Raw genomic sequence first — 23,099 nt, 5'->3', positions numbered from 1 at the left:
CCTGAAATTGCTTTTTAATGTAGTTTATTAACCTTTTAGAATCTAAGATCCAGATTAGGACCTTATGATCCACTAATGCCAAACAATTCAGTCCAAGTCTAAGTAGCTACATAAACTGGAGCAGGTGTACAGAAGGTGCACTCCATGCTTGAGAATACAAAGTATTAAAACTGAGAAGAGGCTCCTAGTTCCAGTAGGGGTGGTGGTGGTAGAAGCTTTTAAGTTTACTAAAATGAAGCACACTCAGGCACAGAGGCTATGAAGTGGTGGAGCACTCTTAGAGTGACAGTACTTTCTCCCTTCGTCAAGTGGCTACAAAGTCCTTTCTCATTACACAAAGCAGAGTCAGGACTCTGCTGTCAAAAGATCACTGCTGAAGAAGTCTGAATTGGGTTCTGTCTCTTCAAGCAGTTACAGGGACAAGTTCCATGTGATTTGTCAGCTTCCTCTGTTAACATCAAGGAAGTCCTGAGCACCCTTAATGCTGTGAAAATAATCAACCTGTGGTAAGAGATCACATTGCTGGTGGAAGCATTAGCAATTTTTACACAGGTAGTCCTTACCAGAGATACGTATATCAGATTACCTCTGATATAACAGCACCCAGTTTAGACCGGCCGTCAGGAAGAAGCTACTTTCACAGAGGAAAATTCATATGGTGCCCAGTGCAGCAGTTGTCTCAGAAAAAAAAACCCAAAAACCAAAACACCAAAACATCAGAAGAAGTTGTAATGATTCAGGCTTGGAATCTTGAGTATTAAACTTCAGTCTCACTTGAGAACTGAGAGAAAAACATTTCTCCTCCTCCCAGATTTGCTACAAATATCCATAGAATACCAGCATCAAGTGCGCTAGATATAAAATTGATGGAATGCTAGCTGGTCCATAAAGGGTTGCACCAAGTTGTCTGTAGCAAAGTAAAAAACTAGCCCAAAGGTTATGGAGATTGGAAGCGCTGGTAAGGCCTTCTTAAAGATGGCAAGAAGCAGAAGTGTAAGGCACAGACCCTGAGAGGAAGAAAAAAAAACACAAAACAAACAAAAACATAAGGAGAAATTAGGGAACTCTGACAAGCAAAAGATTTTTTATATATATATTTTTTTATATATATATATATAAAAAAATAAATATAAAAACACTAACACCACAGAAATACAAGATACCATTAACACGTTCCTAAACTAAAGGCATAAGTGATGGATGTACAGCCAACAAAAATCACAGCTGAAGCCCTCATCAGTATTCAGTCAGGCCACCAAATAAACAAATTCCAAAGAAAAAATGTAGCGGTTATGACTTTGTCCCTGATGAACAACAGAAACTATCCCTATTATCTATTTCTATCTATTTCTAACAATAGAAATTATCCCTATATTACATTATACTCACAATTAATATGGCTACAAAACACGCTAAAGTTGTATTCCAGTCCCCGCTTGCTGTTGCAGAGGCTTTGCCAACAAGGACGCTGTAGAAAATGAAGTCTCCCAAACCTAGCTTTACTCCTCCTGCAAAAGTGAATATATGGCAGCATTAAGTATCAGACAGTCTACAAGTATTACATATCAGTAAACGTCAGAGAATAATACAGGTTTATATTAAGTATCAACAGAACTTGCTAATAAGAACATTTTATTTTCAAAACTAATACCACTCGTGAATCAAGTGATAAACTCTTGTGAAACAAGATTGCTTAGGAACATTACACCACTCAATTCATCCTACAATTAGAATTTTTCTATATTCCTAGTCTCCTGTACACACAAATGCAGTATATTCAAACTCAGATATTTATAATTATATTTGTTGTGGGGGTGTTCACTTTTGGTTGCCATGCCATATTCAACAGAATATTGAAGTAAAATTCCTTTAAGCTGGCCGAGGGAGGGGGAAAACAAGTAAGTTGCTTGCAGGTGGCCAGTTAGAAACCTATACCCAGCAAAATATCCCACTGCCCTCCCAATTTTCCTACAGAATTCTAAGGTAGTTCTAAAAAGCACTTGTGTGTAATTACAGAGCATATCACAGTGACAAAAGCCCGACATATTTAGTCCAAGATGTGAGGTTTAGGAAAATTAATGAGTTAACATCTTATTCCTTTAAATAGTAATTACCACCTTAACTCCCAGTCTGGGAGCATAATACTCAATTATTTCTGCGAGAGAAATAATGAAGATCTCCTGCATGCGAGTTCACTTTCTGATCTTTTAGTCCAAGATATTAAGTCAGAGAGGCCAACATCAGGTCACCAGCTGTTTACTTTGTTACCTGATTACAGTCCAGCCCAAAACTCACTTTAGAGTTCTAACAGGAACCCAGAGCATCAAAACAGAGGTGTATGCCTGAATGATCACTGGGGAAAAAACAGAAAGGAAAAAAGGAGGGGGAAAAAAAAAAAGGGAGAAAGGAAAAAAAGAAAAAAGGCAACCCTACTCTCTTTCAGCAGGCCTCCAATATATGGTCTAGAACACTGCATTCATTAAAAGCTCTTAAGCATTAAAACACTCTTTAACTGCTGAAACAAAACTTGGATGCTTGCTTTCAGTGTGACAGAACAATAAAAGCAAAGGCAACTGCTAGATAACTCTTTCCACGCACGCAAACTCCCCAAATTTCTAATACGCTGCTCCAAGCTTCTAGTAAGCTAATGCTGGCTGACAAGCCTGACTGGATCACTGCGCATCTGTCATTACTATTCGCTGTAGGAATACAGGAAGGAAAAATTGTTCATCTGGCTAGACAAGAATTTTAGTTAACCAGTCAGCTAACTAAAATAGCCCAATTCCTAAAATTTTTGCATCTTAATGTTATTTTTCTAAGCTCTAGAAATGAAAATGGATTTGCAACACACTCTGAATTTGGAATTTTGGGGACAAAGTAAATTCAAAATTGTTCTTAAAGTAGAAGTCTCTATTTTTAATCAGAGGAGAACCTGAGAATCAAAGGAAGCCGTTGCACCTGCTAAATATGGCAGCATCTCATGTGGAGAGCAGTTTATTAGACAAGCAGACCCTAATTTATTTAGAGCTTTGCAAATCTAATACCAGCTCCAAATGGAAATCATGAGTCTATTAAAACAGGTATCTGAGTATTGATGTCATGTGCTATCCAAAGATACTGTACCTCAACAAGATGCTGGAGAAAAATGCACAAGCCCATGGCATTCTGCATTCATTTCAGCCTCCAATTAGGTTTTAAACATTGCTTTATACAGAGTAGTTTAATCTTGAGGCAAAAAAAGTTAATGACTGTACTTCCAGGGCCTAAAACCCAAAAGAGATGATACACAGCAGAACACTGCCTGACAAAGACAGAAGCTAATGGAACTGACTGTATAATGGTCTGAAAGCAGCTTGTGCTATTAAAGTTTTGAGTTTATGTATCAAACTGAAGCTCAGTTTGGCCAATATTACTCACTCCTGCAGCAAAACCAAAAGCTACCAAAAATCAACTTCATCTATTTCAAAGGGGCACGTCAGTATAGATCATGAACAAGAGCAGCACTTCAGCTTGCTATTAGCTCATAGCATACTGTATCTGTGCAGACAGGATGACTAAGACTAAGACTAACTAGCTTCAGATATTACTAAGTCTTTCAGGCACAGTACTCCATACTCACGTTCTTCGGGGTCTTCACTGGTTTGAGAGTTACTGGGTAAAGCCTGAACAGCAGCACGGGATTCAGGTGTTGATTCAATAGGTCCTATTCTATTGTCCCTTTGTTGCTGCCATTCCTGACTAAAGCCACCATCATCCGCTTCAGCATCTTCATTCTGAGTCTGGTTTGCCGGAGCTCAAAGGAAGAAAGGCATTTAAGATCTCCTTCAAAAACTTGCCTTCTAAAACATGACAATCTCTCCACATGTAAGATCACAGAAGGATGAGGGGAAAAAACCAGGTATTCTGTAATATTTAGCAAAACCTAACATTGACACACACCATTACAATACATTCTCACTTCAGATTTTAACACTTACTTAAACAATCGGGAGTCAATGTGCACTCTGCAGTCATAGCACCTACATGTTGCACTCAAGTCCTAGTATTCAGGAGTACTTCAATATAAGAGTGAAAGCTCTGTGGTGACTTAATTTAAAGATCACAGTTTAAGGAATAACTATCATCTGATATTTCATTAGCTTCTTTAGTCACTATCGACTGCTTTATTTTCCAGTAAAATAGAAAACTTTCAGTAAAGTTACTTATACATACACCCCTTGAAGCATGTTAAATTCAGAAACTCTGCTCCGCTTTAATAATACATGTAAACAAACAAACCCCAAGTTTTTAAACACTAACTGCACAGCCAAGAGGGCTAGACACATTTCTTTTTAACACAAATATAAATGAGTTAGCATCATAGTATATCATCCCAATTTGACAAGTGATTGAACTCAGTCAATAGTTGTCTATTGAGAGTCATTTCACCACCAACATCTTGCATCTCAGAAAAATGAATGCAATTACATTAACTGCACAGTAAGTGAGCAATTTTTGAAGTCTTGACAGATTCATCATTCCTAATAAGGCCTCCATGCTTTCACTCTTCTACAGCAACCAGGACACTTAAAAAGCTAAAAAAACCAAGCGTCCATAAACAAGTATTCCAATAAAATGACAACTATAAAGGCTTGCCAAAGAAAAACTCACCTTGTTTATCATAAGTGGAGTTTTTGGAAGCTTTCCGTTGGGCTTCTGGATCTTCCTCAGCCATGTTCACTAGCCATATCATTGTTGCTATTAAAAAAACCCAACAAAACAGTATAGCTAATCACAACCTCAGATGTATGCAATTCTGAGATAGTGCTGGCACCAATCCATTTTTTCTTTTTCTTTTTTTTTTTGATACAACTATCTTTTGCAACAGGCAATTTTACTCTCATTAAAGCACAGTAATATCTGGAACACAGCCAGTACCAGCTACAACATGCATTTACAGAATTTGGTGAGTAAAAGTTTTATTCTTACTAGATGTTGAAAAAAATTGCAACAGCTGTTGCCAGGGAAATTACTTCTATATATAAGGCCCACACTGAAAATCCAAATCAACTATTTCTTTACTTTTTTCCATTAATCAGTTCTTTTATCTGCAAGTAAGAAGGTCTATTAAGACTAGTAGTGAGGTAACTTCAATTCAGAGGCAGTATCGGCATCAAAGTTAATTGTTCTCTGCCCCCACTGTAACAAAGAATTCTCCAATCTGGAGGTAATGAAATGTTGTCACACTTAAATGGTGTATTTTAATTCAAGTTTGTGGTTTCTTTACATTCACCTCTCCTCCACAAAACAGAACAACAGGCAGCTATGAGAAGTATCGGTAAAACACAGCAAGAGTGACAGCTGAAGAAACCCCTCCTCTCTCCACTGTAAACTTGTCCCTGAAAGAGCCAGTCAGTCTACACCACACTTGCTGCTTTACAGGCATAATCACTTATGATTAACCTATTTCACTGTTTATCCCTATGATTACGACTAGCAACATGGAACTTCAGAAACAGTGGAATTATGTGCTAATTGATACACAGGTCATAACAGCAATTTGCATTCAGTACGTTATTTTTCACAACTGCAGGGAGAAACAATATATCAAAAAAAGACAAGCTGTGGAGAAAGGAGAAAATAGATCTGTAAACGAATCTCTTCTAAGCAATTTCTCCTTTTCCTTCCAGTAACACACAGGTTAAGCACTGAAAGCTGATAAATATTTTCTAAAAACAAGTACTCCCTTTGAATGGGCTTGATTCACAGTCTAATGACATACTACTTTGGCCAAAACAAGGTGTATTACCATTTTTCCTGTTCATATTTTATAACAAACATTCTGGTTTTTATCTTGCCAGATGATGTTCCACATTTTTGCGTCAATAGGGAAAGGAAAACTACGGCCCAAGTAAACAGAATTCCATGACAAGCATCACATTAAAAGACAGAAAAATAAGAGTAATCACTTCAGCTGACCAGGTGACTAAGTATTTAATTTAAGTATTTCATGAAATATACTTACAGGAGTAAATAAGTGCTGGGAAGAGAGTTTCATTTCTCTCTTGAGCTGTTTCAACTAGCATACGAAGAGGACCTTTAGGACACAGGACAGCAACCAAATCTGGAAGGAAGAGCAAACAGATCTTACACCACTGCAGACACACTTTTAAGAAAGTTTTTCTGTAACACTTGCAGAGACTGGTAATAGGGTAAAATGCTAACTTGAACATAGACTTCTGAGAGCGCCAATGGGCACAAGGCAGTATCCCACAGGAACACCTTTTAATATTCTCAGTTGTACAACCTATTTTACATATTACTGTAATATGTATACAAATTTTAAAAAATGATGTTTCTCACTGAAAATATTATGTAACTGCAGATGTATCTGTGTGTATATGCAGATTTGCAAATTGAAAGCAAATAATTCACGAAAGTCACTATTCAACTAACATCTTAGAAATACTCAAGCTTGCTTTCTTAAGCCAAGTTTAATGCTAAATCTAATTTTAAGACAACAGGTAAGTGAGGCTTACATAACTTTTATGAAGTAGGCATGACTGCCAATTTATTCTCACTTAAAGAGGAAAGAAAGTGAATGTACATGTGAAGAGGAAAAAAAATAGGTTCATTAAGCCTTGCTGGAAAACGCTGTGTTTGCAATAGATTTGAGAGGTGTTCAAAGCATATTTAGCGTAAGGAAAAAAAAGCAGCTTTTTGTTGTTTCCCTCAATTCTTGTTCATGGGACAGTATATGAAACTGGGTGAACAATTAAAAATTAACTGAAAAGCAATCATTTACGAAATAGGATGACTGCACAAGTTACTCATACAGATCAAAGCACAGCATTAAGAAAAACTGATCAATCATTTGCTTTCTCACCTGAATGTTGATGGTTTGTTAATGAAATTTGCAACTCCACAACCAAATCCTGCTACTTTTCCCTTGTCTTGCATATTTGGACAGAAAGCTGCAACATTTACATATTAACCTTGCTACTATCTTTCGAAGTCATCCACTCACTGTCTATCTTTAAACTCATTTGAAACAAAATCTGACACCAAAAGGAGTATCTTACTTGTCAGGAGCTGTATGTTGCACAGAGCAGTCCTGTACCTAAGCCAACTACCCTAGCACCATTGCTGGTCCCACTCGAGTAAAGAATTCTTAGCATGGGGTCACAAGCTTTGAAACTTACCTCCCCTTTACTCAAAACAACCAAGTTATGGTCTTGGAATATGATCTAAAGAGTAATTTTGTTTTGTAATCACTGAATGAAGGCTGCACACTTGGAATACTCAGATTTGTTCCAGTCATAGGAAGGGTAGAAGTGGAGAGGGGGGATGGGAATGTTTCCTTAAGATCCATGAGCATACACACAAGGGACATTTTTCCTCCCTCTGAAGGAAGAGGACACCTAAGGAGTACACTGACCTACCAGAGCTAATCACATCTTATTAACCCCTGCACTGCTACAACTGGACAGGTTCTCAATCTTTATAATTATCAGTGACTTTCAGAGTACACATTCATCACACTTCCATGCTTCCAAAAAAATTATGAGCACATCTTCATGCATACGGTAATGTTTTAATTATGTCTAGGTAACTAGATTTTAGTCTTGCCTGGGAACTAAATCAGTATCTGGGATATAGAGTGATCTTCTTACCAAAAGTGTCCAGTGCCCTCTAAAGCTTTATGAAAAAACTACATCTAGGTACCTCTCAGTCATCATTCTAAAAAAGCGTAATATGCGATAATTCAAATGAATTTTATTTTTATTTAAAAAAAATCAAGGAAATAGATCTCACAATTATATCCTTTTGAATGTTAAATGACTTTGAGCAATGAAAACTGCCTTTAATCCTTCCTTCCTTCTCATTATATTATTAGGCATGGATCAGGGTGTTGTTTCTATGTCCACAGATTTGAACAATTCATAGGTTGGGCAGATCTATACCTGTATGGGACTGTATCCAAACAACAAGCTCCTAAATTCTGAACATAGAATCATTTCCAAAGTTTCCTTTGGAAACTTGGTGAAAAAAAGAAACCAAAAGCTCTCCACCTTCATAGAAGAGATCAAAATGGCAACACAGGTCTTTTAGCTCCTCCTCTCTCTTACTTTAATTCTCCTCCCCAAAGAATCCAGAAAGTCCAGAAAACATGAAGGAAGATGGCATCACACAGCCACACAAAGCCCTTAGCTGCAGGGGACTGATCTCGGTTTAGATCATGATCTTATTTCTGAAGTCTGTAATCACCTTACTCGCTACTGTGGATGATACCCACCCCCCTTTCCTTTTTTTTAAGGTATAGTCAGACAAACAGAAAATGAGCAGTCAGGGAATAGAAGAAATACCCACCATAATATCTTTTACTATGCCTTGCCCCAGACCTTACCATACACTGAAATAACAGCCAGGATAAGCCACGCAGTCCATTCGGGAAGGTACTTAATGAACACCAAGGCCATGAGAGCGCTTATCATAATGAGATATGCCTGCTGGAGCCGAAGCGGACCCTTCCAATGAATACAAATCATTCCCACAACACCGAAGTTCCAGATCACGAGTGCCACCGTAATGTAGTCCATGGCAACGTTATACGTCTTAAAAACCTCACTAAAAAAAAATATGGAAAAGAATACGGACTGCATTTGCTTAAAACAATGGAAACAAGTTACAGATGCAAGCTTCACAACATTTTAAAAAAAAATTTCATATTCAACGTAGTGGCACAAATGTAAAATTCTATCTCCAATTAGTACTTAACCATTCTTCACAAAGGGGATAATTTTACCAGTGTTTGCTTCACATGAACTCTTTCACTTTTCTGAAAATTTTCGTAAATGTTCTACTTCCTTCTCAATCAAAGCAGAAACTGACAGGAAGGGACATTACTGCAAAACCAGTCATTTTGATTATGTTCACGATTTTTAAAAATCAGAAGAATAAGAACTTGTGAGGTTATAATGGATCTTTAAAGGCATGCAAACAGATCTCCTTCTACTTACCTACCTCCTGTGGAATGGAAACAGGATTGTTAACAATTGCTAACTTCAAAGTAAGATATACACGGTTATTCTATTTTATTCTTCGCCACAAACACTAAAGTGAAAAGCTTTCTTTTTGGATGAACCGTGCCACTCTGCCACACCAAATACTATAAACAAATTAAGACCCTCAATAACTAATACACCAAAATAGACAAATATGTTGTCATCAAGTCACAAGTGACTTCCACTAATCCCGCGAAGCAACAGTTGTGATGGATGTTTGCAGATTCTGCTGCTACCAATTCATGAAGCTACCAAGAACCTTATAATTTGCACGATACTTTCCTCCAGGAAATTTGTCTTCCCTAGTTGTTAGCTGGCCTTTGAGATGTACAGTGTTAACAGGATGCCCCTTACTGCTATCATGTATTAACTGGTCTATCAACTCCCTCCTCACTCACTAGACCTCTGCAAAAGGATGCCAGCACTGCTGTGAGGCAGCAGGGACAGGTGAAGGAAAGCAGAGTGTCAGGAGAGTCTTCAGTTCCTCTAGTCACACATGCTCATGGAAAAAGTGCCAGCTCCAACCCGAACCCAAAGGAAGTGAGCCTGGCAACTTGCTTCCACCCAGCCTGTATTTCAAAATATTGCCCTGTATTTCAAAAGTTGCTACTATGGTTAGAGAAAATACTAATCAAAAAAGGCATCACAAATGACTTTTAGCAAAAATTAGTGACTGAAGGAACACAATTTTCTCCCCCTAGAGATCAAATTAAATAAGCTTCTTCAAAGAGAAGTGTATATGTCACCAAGTGGTACAAAAAATATACACACTACAAGAATTTCATGGCATATCTCTAGTTACGAACCCTAGTCAGGTTGTTCGTTTTAGAGAATATTGAGTATTATGTACCACTTTTCTTGATGTCTGGATAAAGACATGCTTCCAAATTTGAAAAGAAACACACTGAATACATTTTGATGAGGGAGCAGATTCTTTTCAGCCACTCCCATGCAAACAGCCTTTGCATATACAGCCCACCACCAGTGGTAAACAATGGCCCTCAAGTCATACAGCTATGAAATATTAAGTTATCAGAAGATAGACTAACAGAATAACCTGTCCTGTGGAAGATAGATTATTCTCATGATGAATAATCATTAATAATAATAATAAATGCATAATTTGATGCATGTGTGAGGGACAGCTCCAGTACAATATCAAATGCACTATAAACTCATAAATCTCTTTCTCTTTTATGTGTATTCTATGAACCTATATAAACCCAAAAATTTTATTGCAATAGCTTACCCATTACTGTCATTCTTGTTTAAGGTTCAAGGGCTAGTTCTGAAATAAATACATACATAAAGTGGTTGAAAAATGGTACATTAATACTTTAGTTCACTTACCCCAGGTAGATGAATGAGAAAAAGAAAAGCAGCAAAAGAGAAGAAATTATAAGCCAACCATGGATCACCTGGGAAAAAAAAGAGATATCAATACAGATTTTTTTTAAGATTTTATCTTTTAAACGTAGTATCTACTTAAAAATGCCTTTAAGGCTATTTTCCCTTTTGAATAAAGCAAGGAAATGATATTCAGATCTCTTTCTTTGGCTGCTGCTAAATTCATATTTAGTCTATACACGTTATTATATTTTAATTTACACTTATGAATTTTAAGTGCTTTGTGGTCTTTCAATAGAGGTTCTATACAATGAAAACTACTGTTTGTGTATTTTTAGGCCATTTTGATAACAGTATCATTATAACGCAGAAGCATCCAGCATTAACACAGATTGAAAATACGATTCGTTTTTTCCACAATTAAAAAGACTGCTCTGATTGCAAGTAATTTTCAGAATACAGTTATAGAACTAAATGCTGGAACATAGGAAAACCTTCAGTGCTTATCTGCTGGAATTCAGTATTAGCATGTAATCAATGAATGACTATGTAAGGATTTCTACATTCTCTATCCATCATCTATACACATAATCTCTAATTTTCATATGACAGCAGTTACACATGCCCAACAGTTTAACAAAAAACAATTCAGGGTTGTACTCAGCAGGGACACGCATAGATTTAAACTTGGAAATGACAGGCACTCAAACTTTGCACTGATGAAAGTGCACAGCATGCTTGTATATTTCTGTGCAAAATTAAAAATTAAGATTGAAAAGCCCTGTAACTTTGGTAATCTCTGAATTCAGAATGAAACATGTATTTGTCAAATTCCCAGCACAGAATCCTATATATAAAACCAGACCAAACATTGCAAGTAGATAACCAGTCAGAAGCAATAATCTAGAAATTCAAGCTGCCTAAGAAATCCTGCTTTGCATAGACATGCTCAGTGGAAAATTAACTGGTTAAATTAGCTATATATGTATACTAGATCAAAGTATTCAGAAACTAGGTTAGAAATACAATTTCTAAACATTTCTCTTTTTCTAAAAGATGTGCAGTAGAATACACACTATGTTACAGTTTCTACAATATTTTGCAAAATTTAATTTAAAAGTCAAGCCCATATGTACACAGACTAAAAGAATCATGTTACATGAGGCAACCAGGACTTTCCAGCAAATTAAGAATCTAGTTATTACAGTTAGTAATTTAGTACAGTTAGTCTAATACTTAATTTTTCATAAGCATTTTTAAAATTCTCAGCAGTATTTGAAACATTCATTCTCCTTCTTCACACTTTCTCGCTTTCAAAACAGGTTCAAATTTAACCTTCAATGTAATAAAACCTGTCATTTCACTTGCTAATCTAACAGATTGGCTTTCCGTATTTGTTAATGTAGTCTCAAAAAGACTTAAGAATGGTGCATGTTATATTATAGTTTAAAATATTTTGCAGAAGTGAATTTAAAAGACACAGACTAAGTCTCAGTCCATCAAACTGTCACCTCTGATGGGGGGGGGCAGGGAGAGGAACCATACTAAAGCTGAAGAGTGATAGGTACCTGAAACAGAATCCGACTTTCAAACAACTTGTAAAGCTACCTATATATCTCAGTAGTAACCTAAAAGAGTAATTTTATTTCTCTGTAAAACTAGTTGAAACCATTTTAAGAAAATGGCAAAGCAAGCTCTGCCATTTCTTTTAATAACAACATGACTTCTACCTGTAGTTATTCTATTTGTAGTATAAGCTCTTAAACTTTCTTACCACCTAAGAAAATAATGTGAATACTAATGTTTCATTTTAGTAAAGAGTAAAATGCTCACAATGTCAACACCAAGGCAAATGTTTGCATGCACTTTGTACAACTACTGCCAACAGTACTAAAGGGGGTAGTTTCAATAGTTGGTGTAAGTTGGCATTTTACACACAGATGTTTGTTTTATATCATGAGTATGTATCTCATTCGCTATACCATCTTCCAGATCACTGGCCTCTTTTCATACAAGTGATTTTTCCAAAGTATTTCTTGTAAGTTTTGGCCAGCGTTTTCCTAGCAGCATACCGTAACAGGTTTGTTGTCTTAATTAAAGAGTTTTCATTCTTCATTTGACAACAGCTTCAACACTAATTGATCACTGGTACACAGTCGTCTTTGCCTGCTACAACTTGAATAAAAGCTAAGGATTACAGAATGCAGAGAATTAAAATGAGCTACAGCAGCCAGATTTTGGTTAAGCAGACTAAAGCAATGAAAACTGCAGAGAATAATAAAATACATTATAAAGAAAAGCTAGTCAAATAGAATCACCTTCAAAGATGCTGTTTCTGTTTAGACTTGGGACCATGCTGCTCATTTACAGGAGAAACACAGGAAACTAACAGCAGTAAAGCTGAAATAGCATTTCCTTTCTTCAAAGGAGTTTTCAGATAAAAATTTTGTGAAGATAAGCAAATTACCACTACCAGTTGGAGGCCTAACATTCTTTCATTATAATCTAGACTACATTCTACATATAGAACTACATGTAAAATAGAATTCAGTGGACAGGTAACTACATTTTATAGCATTCCGGTATAGCAGCATAGAAATACTCTGTTAGCAATTCTAAAAACACAAAATGAGTTACTTCTTTAATTAGCATAAAATAGGACTACAGGAAATTTCTGCTGTCTAATCATTCTAATTTTTTAGTACAACAATTATTTTTGTAAGGAGAACATGCAGTGCTTTTTAAGGTCAAGAGGGAAACCAGAAATGTGAAAAGCTTAGTAAAAACTATTTGATGCCTTCAGCACCTGAGGAGAACTGACTGCAAAGGAACCTAGCTGAAGTAGATCAGTTATTTGACTTCATTAGAATGAACAGAATTGACAGTTTAAAAAGAAAACTTTGTCAGTTCAGATTTAAACACACACTGTGATAAAAGAGAAGGTCCACACTTTAAAAAACATTATTCCAAGCTGCATGCAGATTCAGGCAGAAATCATTTCCCCAGTCACTCCACAGATACTTTGTAAAGGGGTTTCACTCACAGCCATGAAGACCAAAAATAAAGTGGAGCAATGCTTTGTGCCAGTGCACGGATCTCACAGACTGTTTTACAACTACGAAACGGATTCAAGGTTCTGGCTGCACACTGGGAAGTTTTACCATGCCAAGCCTTGTCAAATAGGTCCTTAAGACTAAAATACAACCAGGAATTTTCATGAACAATTCCTGCCAGGCAAGTGACATTGCAACTATTTATGCTAAGCCTGGACTTGCCTAGATTACATCATTATATGATTGAAGTCTTTCACAAAAGAGCCTTAGAGTCTCTGTGTTTGTTATAAGGATATTGCCTGGTGTGTACAACCACGCACATATCACAGTGTCAGGGGACTTCTATATTGGGGGCAGGGTGGAAGAGAGGGGAGCCCTTGAGAAGCCTCTGAAGTCCTGAATAGCTTCCAAATTGTAGGACCAGGTCTGTACTTTGTAGTTCTTAACCACAGGATGATTTCGGTACATGGTACATTTCACAGGAATAGGAAGCAATGCCATCCTAATTCTAACTGACAAAACAGCCAGCTGTGTTAGTACTGGGCCTTTGCCCCTCCGTTGTGTCAAAGAAACAGAAGCCACAAAATTGAAACAGTGAATTGAATCACCAGTTCTGCTACTTTTGCTAACTCATCCTTGATAACCCTTCATTTTATTCCATTCTTGATAATCTGTACTAATAAATAAAATTAGCACAATTACTCAAGTCAATTTTATTTATACTCACCTTGTAGCACCTGTATTTGTAAAGCACAACCAGGAGTATGGTCATGACAATGATAACGCTGATCATGATAGCGGCATTGAGAATTGAATTCAGGGCTCTCTGTCCTACTGTCTCTGTCTCTTCTGTGAAAGGAGTGTAGATGCTACAACAACAAAGAGTCAACTGAAATACCACTGAACGTACAGATGTTTCTGATATGTGAGGTCAACATCAAATGAAATTGCAGTAATCTTTCAATTCAGAGCTGTAAAAGTAACAGCTATTTTATACTTTGGCAAAATTTGAAAGGCGGCGTAGTATCATATTAGGCAAACTTAAGGAAATTTTTTTTTAATTAAGGAGACTTGTCTTTCCTACATTCTTAGATTACTACTATTTTCTACTTTGTAAAACAAACAAAAAACAGAACTCCACATGCTATGAATCATTAGACTATTACTGCAGCTAGACCTTTGTAAGCATACCATCTAGTGGATTTACAGTGAAAAGTTCCCCAGTGATTTCAACAAAACAATGTATGGGCTCAACTCTCTTTTTCTTAAAGAAATACAATGACCTGGGGGGGAGGGGAAACCCTACTTCTTTATGGGGAACGGGAGAGGGGGAAGGAAACACCATAAATAAAAATTCAAGAAAAAGAATTCTTTGATCCGCAACTTTGATAAGTGAAAAAGGACTCTGTGTTTTATTGAAACATTTTATGACATGCTTATATTATATTATACAAACATTTCAAAGCCAAACACACTTTGAATCATTTTGTCTAAACGTTTTCACAGTGGAACATTTAAGACTGATTTGCTGCAGGTTCTGACAGGCTCTGTGTTCTTTCCTTTCACTCAAATCAGCTTTCTCTGAAATTACTTTTTTTTGGGCAACATTAATATTTTGCCAAAAAAAAAAAAAAAATTTCTATACAGGAAACCTGCCAGGAAAGTTTCTATAACGGCAACAGAAGTGAACCTCATAAAGCTGTCTTACCTCTTGCATTTGAATTTCTTTAACAGCACAGGCAAACCAGAACTTGGCATATATGCTACTTCATTTAAATGAGTAGTTTGTTTCCTTTTCCAAAATCTTTGCATTCTAGCAGCATACAACTGAAATGGCTTTGGCTCAGTTTATTTTATAAATACCAAAGGGCATGATGAAGTATTAAAATAAGAACTAGGATTTGAATCAAGCAGTAACAAACAAGATATTACCCAACCGGTCACCACACAGAGAGCAAATGCCAATAATCCCACAATCCACAAATCTAGAGTATGGTTTCTGGAAGGAATAAACTAAAACTACCTTTGGGCTGGTGAAGAGGAAAAGGGAATTCACTACTTGACTTAGACCCCTGAAGAAAGGGAGATTAAAGAAACTTATCTAAGTGAGTCCATTGAAAAGATAGGGAAAAAAATTGATACATACAGCTGTCCATCCTTGCGCGTATAAAAGCTGACAGACTTGATGGTTGCAACAACGACCACCATGCAAAGTGTGACAGGTACAAACAACATAATCACATGTTTTGCTCCATATTTCAGTGTCAGCTCCTCATCTTCTTCTTCGTCTTGTTCCACCACTTGCTGAATGCTTTGTGGCTGCCCATTGGTCTCAGACTCAGGATTGTCGTTTCTTCTGCGCTCACTATGATCATGGCGACGTCTTTCACTGTTGTCATTCTGTAATATATAAAAAGAAGTTTCCTCAGCAACAACCCACAATTATATTCTCAAAGCTAAAGATTAAAGATAAGTGAAAGATGATCTTCAGCAGTAAATGTGTTAAGGTAATATTTACTGTCAAAAACACTTTCCACAGCAAGGACTTAAACAGTAGTAGTTAATTGCATCACAGTTATAAAAAAAAATGTGAGCACAGGGTTATGTTAGAAGCATTTATATTAAAAACAGCAGCAGCTGAAAGTAGGGCTGGTTGCATCTAAGAGCCTATGTCACCTTTCCTTTAAACAGAATATAAAAAGCTGAGTAAAGACAGACAGCTTTCTCCCTTGGTCCAAACTACATTCAATACAAGGGTGCATGACAGTACATTACTCACAGCTTGACAAGAATTAACTATATCTGTTCCTAGAAATAATGTCAAACAGACATCTATGAACCTAACTCCATGAAAGTCCCAATAAAATTTCTACCTTCCTTACCACATTACTCCCACTACAGTACACTACCTGTGTTAAAATGGAGTTTCACAAGGTATTGTGTTCCCACGTTTTTTGTGAGAAGAATGACACAGAAATGGTGATCAAACTCTGGTAATTCTCATTCTTTATGTTGACAATTGATCCCAAAGTTTGAGTGTGATGAGCTAAGCGTGCAGATTCTTTCTCTCCTTTCCCAAGAATACTACTGCCACATCCTTTCTCTGACACTGAAGAAATTCCACCACTCCTGTCAACAAATATGAAAGAGCCTCCTAGCCTTCCTGATACTGCTCCATGAAACATCAAGGGTATAATTCAAACACAAGGACAGAAGTAAATGTTCAATGGAATTAAGATTAACCACAAGCAAAAACACAAACTGGGACTAGCACCTACAAGTAAATGATCAGGCCTGCGCTCCTCCCTTTGTCACAAACCTTTTGTACCTCTCCAAGAAGCCTGGTCAGAGGGAGGCATTCAGCCTTTTACATGTTGTGTGCAGATACAGAGAACACAACCGGATAGCGAGCTACATTTTACCTGTTCTGGACTACAAAGAAACATTTTATGTTTACCAGTTACTCTAAACAAGCCCTAAAGTCCCACAGTTTATACAGTTTACTCTTCTTTTTACTGTATTACCATATCCAAAGTCAATGCTGTACTGTTCCCACTCCCGCCACTCAAGAGGTTTAACATGAGAGAGGTATAACACAAAGATTTTTGACTTCTTACAAAATTAATCTAATTTCTTCAGAATTACTCAAACTGAACTGTTTGTAAATGAAGTGCACTGAAGCAGCTTTAGATTAAAATGTGCAATAAACTGAAGGAAAATACCTGTTGCAATACCTTCAAAATACCACTCAGTTTTAATAAAATTGCTCTAGACATAAGATAGGGCATTGCAAATAACCTAATTATTTCTGCTTAAGTACTCATGCAGGTAATTTTTTCCTTAAACAGGCAATGTTGAAGTCTCATTACCTGTTCTTAATAGCATTTCCAAACATAACCGCTGACTTGTATCTCACCAACTCACAGCAGTTTTTTGATGAATCAATAGTAATTTTGGAGATTCCTTATATAGATTTTTTCCTAACCCCACCATCAGAAAAGATAAGATGTTAAGTACACACTCAGGAACTCAGAGTGGAGTTTTCAAAAGCACTTAAGTGATTAAGGAGTACAAGTCCCTGGACTTTGAACTGCAAACACTGACACTGCTAAAACCTTCGTTGAAGCTTTACAACTTCCCCAAGTCATGAAAAATCTGCTTTTACAAGACATTATAAAGTAACAATACACATCAAATGCTTTGTCTATTTACTCCTTTTTTGTGGTATCCTCAGGATCGAGTTCAGCAGGGTTTCAAGAACTGTCCTCTAACAAAGTTTGTTTTATTTTTCAAAAAGGAAAAAATGTAGGGGTGGGGGAATCTAAAATTGCCTAATGAAGCAATTAAAACTAGCAGGAAACCAGTTTTTTAGAATTAAGGTTTTAATGGTACTAAATTCAGATTTAGGTTAAGTTAAAGTATGTCCTGCAGAAGATTTTGGGTTCAATAATTATTTCTTACTAAATGAAAGATTCATTATAAATCACTTGTCATTTGGTGTAAAGTCCTCACATACAATTATTGAAAGTCAGATAAAAACAGGAATATGTAAGAATGCAAATAAAGACATTACGTTTAATTGTTCTGAAATACTGGCTGCAACTGAACGTCCTTCTGTACAGATTATAGTTCAAATGTAACATTTTTCACTTTGATATTGAAAATACTCCATTTCTCTCAGTCTACAAGACAACAATAAGCTTACCTGTCTAAATAAACTGCCCAAGATGATCATAAGCAACACTACGTTGGAGATGATCAGAGCCTTGGAACACTTCACAAGTAAAGCAGACCTAGTATTTAGGTTTCTGCACACTTGCAGAATATGTTGCTCTTTCTCTGCTGTAATAGCAGTCGTACATGAGGGAACACTTAACCCTATCTTAGGCACAGAAATATAAAAAGTAAAATAAAAATCTACAGCTTTGCAAAGCAAACAAAAAAACAGCCAAAGGAAAAGTCTGATTGACTAGCACACCACTACAAAAAAACCTATAAATTCAAACATAAAGCGAAAACATTGAACAAATTAGACCAGTATGTGACATTTTATTCCCTCCACTAGTTAGGAACAAAGACACAATCACAAAACGCCTTTAAATATTAAAATATAGTGCATGAAAACCAGATCAGCATCACACAAGTTGTAAGAGTTATTCTCTCATTCACTGTTAAAACTAGAAAAAAAGTTGTCCTTTCAGGCTACTAAAGTGTAGCTAAATTTGATATGTGCATGCCCCACTGCTTAAAAGAACAAAGTGCACTCGTATCCTACCTGATCAGTATTAAACAGAGCAGAGGCCATGGACTCTTGCTGAAGTGGAAGCAAAGGAACAGACTCTTCACTTTCCTCAGACATAGTTAAAAGTGAAAATTCTGAAGCTAAAAAGTCAGTAACACCTGTTGTAACACCGTAAGCAAACGTAAGTTATGAACTACACGCTTTCAGGTGAATAAGCAATATCAAAAGTAAATGATAGGGGTTTTTTTTTACTATCAGGAAAATAGTTAATAGCAAACCCAGAGCAATGCCCTGAACCAAGAGATAAAAGAACCGGCATATTTGATAAAATGTTTTTATTTATTAAATCCAGATTTATCCATCAGGAGCAGACCCTGACAGTGAGCGCAGACTTCATTAGTTCTCCCGCAGTAACAGATACTGAAGCCTGGGCTGAACTCTTGGTGTAAGACTGGAAGAAGAGATGGCAAATTATAGTACGTAGTGACTTCACATGCTGACTCTGAGCCGCAAAAGCTAGACATACTTAAGCAGGAAAGGATTTTTGTACATATGTACAAAAACAAAGTGGATGTGTGTAGGGGAAAAAAAAAAATCATTACAACTAAGTACTGAAACTACACCTGGAGTTACACTTAAACAGAAAGAAAAAGCACAAGTAGTAGTTGCGCATCAGTACAGTCTGTCAGTGAGAAGCAAATAGAACCATCCGTCCCCCACTGCTGGGAAGGAGCACCACCAAGTTACCTGTAAGGATGGTGAGCCCACAGCTTATGACTAAGCTCTGCCTTTTTAATCTGGCAGAAGTGTTCGATACAAGTTACTCTCTCACCTGTCCAAGATGAAAGGAAATCTTTTTCATTCCCTCTGAAGTAAAAGCACAAAGGATGCAGTACAAAAGTTTCCACTTTTCTATTTTTATTAGCAGTTTCTATAATCATTAAGTCTTAAGTCAGACTGACATCTTAATTTAAATTTCAAATGTTTTGTATTTTTACTGATATAGCAGGATGCTGATCTGAGATAAAGACAAGGATTTTTCAAAATCTATTTGAACTGCTGGATTGTATAGAAGAGTTAAAGCAGGGATCAAAATATTCACATGAATCACTGCCATAAACAAGGCTACAGGTGGCCCAGCCTCACAAGAGCATTTCTGTGTCACACAGAAACCTGATATTCAAGAGCTATAGCAGGAACAAAGAATTGTGCATGACAAATCAAAGAGCCTGAGCACCACACCCAAGTAGATCATCTAAACTTGGTTTTACCAAAACACATGCAGTACAATGAGTACAGTTTTAGCAACAATTATGCACTAAGGTCTTGAAAGGTCTTGCTTTGAAAAGCAAGCATATAAAACTTCATGGTTTGAGTTCCCCCTCCCACCAAAAAGCTCAAGAACTCTGAAAGCACCTTGACAATTACTCACACAGAAGACAGTGCTGCCCTTCCTGCAATAGCAACAACAAAACACAGGCTTCAAGCTCTACCTAGACTAAAATTAACTCTGTAACTGAGAAACCTGTGAATCAAGCAAACCACAGATGGGCTAGATCAAGAGAGCTCACTAAATCTTCTAAAGGTCAGTGTTTGACACGGAAGTGTCCCATTCCATTTTCTTAATTTTTCTTGTGGGCTTGGCCACTCCAACCCCATTTTAAACTGGGAGAGGTCTTATTGGTATATAAAAATGACTTTAGAGAGTCAGATCTTTTACAGAATATTTCTTTAGGCACTGCTTATCACCACAACAGTCCAGATAGAGAAGATTACTCCCAATAAACAGATTTCTAGAGTTCTGAACTGTACTTTCATCCACGCTCATTATTAATCCTGATTTAACTGCTATCAGGTAATAAAATGGTTTATTACATACGGTGTTGCTGAGGTGGTTATCAGGGAAGTTTTCTGTCAGCTGCCCATGCTGAAACTGGGGTAAATGCGCAGACAGTTCTGTCATTGGGGCTGTCCTCTGGAAAACGCTTATTTCTACACAAATGGATCTTTCCTCTTGAGATGCTGAAAGGAAAAAGATGTGTAAAAAGCCTTTGTTCTTATTGACCAAGTTCTCCATTCCGTCCTTACCCCAACTTTTGGAGTTCACACTACTCTAAAGCGATACACTGAACTGTATCACTTTACGAAGATGTCATAATAGGGATTTTCCAGCATAAAAATAAGAGCGCCTAGGCATTATCAAATTAGTTCATCAGCCACGGAAGTAAGCCAGCAACAAACTAACCATTCAAAACACTTCTCCATTCCTTCTTGTGCAATAAATGAGAAGCACTGCACACTTGCTCACAGCACAACTTCTATGTTTTTATCTCAGCAGAGCACAAGTGTTCCAGGTTCTTCGGTTTTGGATTGCTGATAAGCTCAAGGGGAATCTTCAAGCAAGGATGACTGAGCTACACTTGATCATTTAAAATCTGGATATATCTTTAATACTGTAATGCCTTAAGGGTGACCTAGAGCTACACAAAACAGTATTTCAGTTGAGCCTGGAGAACAAATGTGCATTCATTTCCCCTAGTGGTAGGTTTTACATATCAGCTAAATGTACATAAACAGGCCATATACTTGTAACGGCTTTATATATTCTTCCAGAAAAAGTCACATGCTAACATTTTCTTATGCAAACATGAATAAACCATGTGTTCCATAACAAAGGAGGATAAAGCAATATGGGGGAAATAGGAAGAAGGGTGACATAATTACATAAGTTTCAGAAAAAAATCTAATTTTAAGAAACAATGAATAGGTTGTTAGATAACAACCTAGATAACTCACTAGCTTGGTTACACAAAACATAGGGAAGTGAATAAACCACTGCCTCAAGGGTGGAGTGCCAGTCCACACTTCCATCCCAAGTGGCTCCTGCTCCTACCTTGTGCCAACTCCAGCACTCATCAGTCCTCTTTACAGTAGATTTTACTCACTAAAATGGTAGAAAGGAAATCCAGGAAAAGAAAACAAGAATATTTTTCTACTGCTTTAGTATACTCAACTAACGTATGGACGGATCTTGAAAACTCATACATGGGAGGACATCACAAAGCAAGGACTCTCGCTTTCGGCAGCAGCACGCCACAAGTGCTACAAGACAGCATCTCACTTAAAGAGGGAATAAGCCTATTTACATACATACTAAGATGCAGAAGCTGTTTCTCTACTTACAAGACTAGTGCACAGTGCTTATTAACTTCAGCAGGGATGTAGCTTACACTAAAGAGACATTAGGAAGCAACATCAATTTAACAAGTCTAGTGGGAGCACGCAAACTGTTTGGGAAAAAGACAGACAGTGTAGTATTCGCTAGAATGGTTCTCTTCCACATTTGCAATTAAAGTAAATGTAATTTAAAAGGTAATGTAAGATTAGATGAAAATAAATATGCATTATGTTACTTCTAAGGTTTTTGCTCTAATTCTTTGGTTGGGCTACAGAACAATGTTGTTTTAAGGCTGCTACTAGTAAATATTCTCAGTGACAGGGCCACCACAGAGGAATAAGTTGAGTATTTTTATCCAAATATGGAGTATCAGAATGAGATTTTTCACATAGCAGCATGTCAAAATTCTAATTAAGTTACAGGATTAAAAAAAAACCCCAACAAAAAAGCCAACAAAACACCAACCCACAAAATGCTATTTAAAGACCAGTAAAGAAAACCATCACAAACTCACCAAACAAACAAACCAGCTATTGAGGTGCAGAAAGAATCTGAAGACAGGGAGGAGTGACTGACAGAAGAGTTACACCAAAGCTTGAGTGACAGTGTCTAACAGGCCTCAAAACGTACGGTTTGCTAAAGCAACCCCTTTTGAAAATTCAAGAGCTCAGAAAATGGATTCAGGACATCTTCCCAAACAACTTGATTTTTTATTTTTAAATAAATGAACACTCCCAAGTTTGAAACTGTGAATGAATGAAACCTAGAAATGAGCTGTACATAAAGAGAGATAAATAAAATTTTTACTTGTTTTACCTGAAAAGGGAATCACAAAACCATTTTTTTTTCTAATGAAGCTGTTAACATTAGAATAGCCTGTCTAAAAATGTTCTTCCTTGCTTCCTTTGGCTTTTCTTAGTACAAACAACAGGAGTTACAACTGCAGTTTTCAGGCATTTACATTTAGTCTAATAAGTAGAGGTAACACACAAGCAATCTTTATTCTGTTTTCTCAACTTCGAAGCAAGCACCGGTCAGCCACAGCAGGCGCGGTGCGGCCCGGTTAACCTGTGCTTTCTCTCTCAAACAAGCAACAAGAAGCAGCAGCCGCAGCTTCCCCAGGGCAGCACCTCGCCCTCTGCCCTGCCCAGCCTCGCCACAGCCAGGCCTCTGCTCCTCCCCGGCCGCAGGCGAACCCGCACAGAGTCCCAGACGAGGGGATGGCGTCGCCAGCC

The 23,099-nt window shown here is 37.1% G+C and overlaps 1 protein-coding gene across 2 annotated transcripts; it reads right to left on the bottom strand.

The window, feature by feature from the left end:
- Positions 1 to 352: 352 nt before the first annotated feature.
- On the bottom strand, positions 353 to 20,649 carry PSEN1 (presenilin 1; the record flags this gene model as incomplete). Of its 2 annotated transcripts, XM_082001083.1 has the most annotated exons (11): positions 353 to 1,007; positions 1,390 to 1,508; positions 3,620 to 3,793; positions 4,651 to 4,737; positions 6,005 to 6,103; positions 8,387 to 8,607; positions 10,395 to 10,462; positions 14,172 to 14,313; positions 15,591 to 15,844; positions 18,720 to 18,758; positions 20,566 to 20,649. In XM_082001083.1, 11 exons carry the CDS (start codon positions 20,647 to 20,649, stop codon positions 852 to 854), a joined length of 1,443 nt encoding a protein of 480 aa, XP_081857209.1. In that variant the 3' UTR covers positions 353 to 851. The 2 variants fall into 2 exon arrangements, with proteins under 2 accessions (XP_081857209.1, XP_081857210.1); XM_082001084.1 differs by lacking the exon at positions 18,720 to 18,758.
- Between the last annotated feature and the right edge of the window lie 2,450 nt (positions 20,650 to 23,099).

Source organism: Phaethon aethereus (assembly GCF_964289735.1).
Source record: "Phaethon aethereus genome assembly, chromosome: 5".
In the NCBI taxonomy this organism is placed as follows: domain Eukaryota; kingdom Metazoa; phylum Chordata; class Aves; order Phaethontiformes; family Phaethontidae; genus Phaethon; species Phaethon aethereus.
Note: the sequence above shows the minus strand (reverse complement) of the source record. Positions and strands in the feature narration are given on the sequence as shown.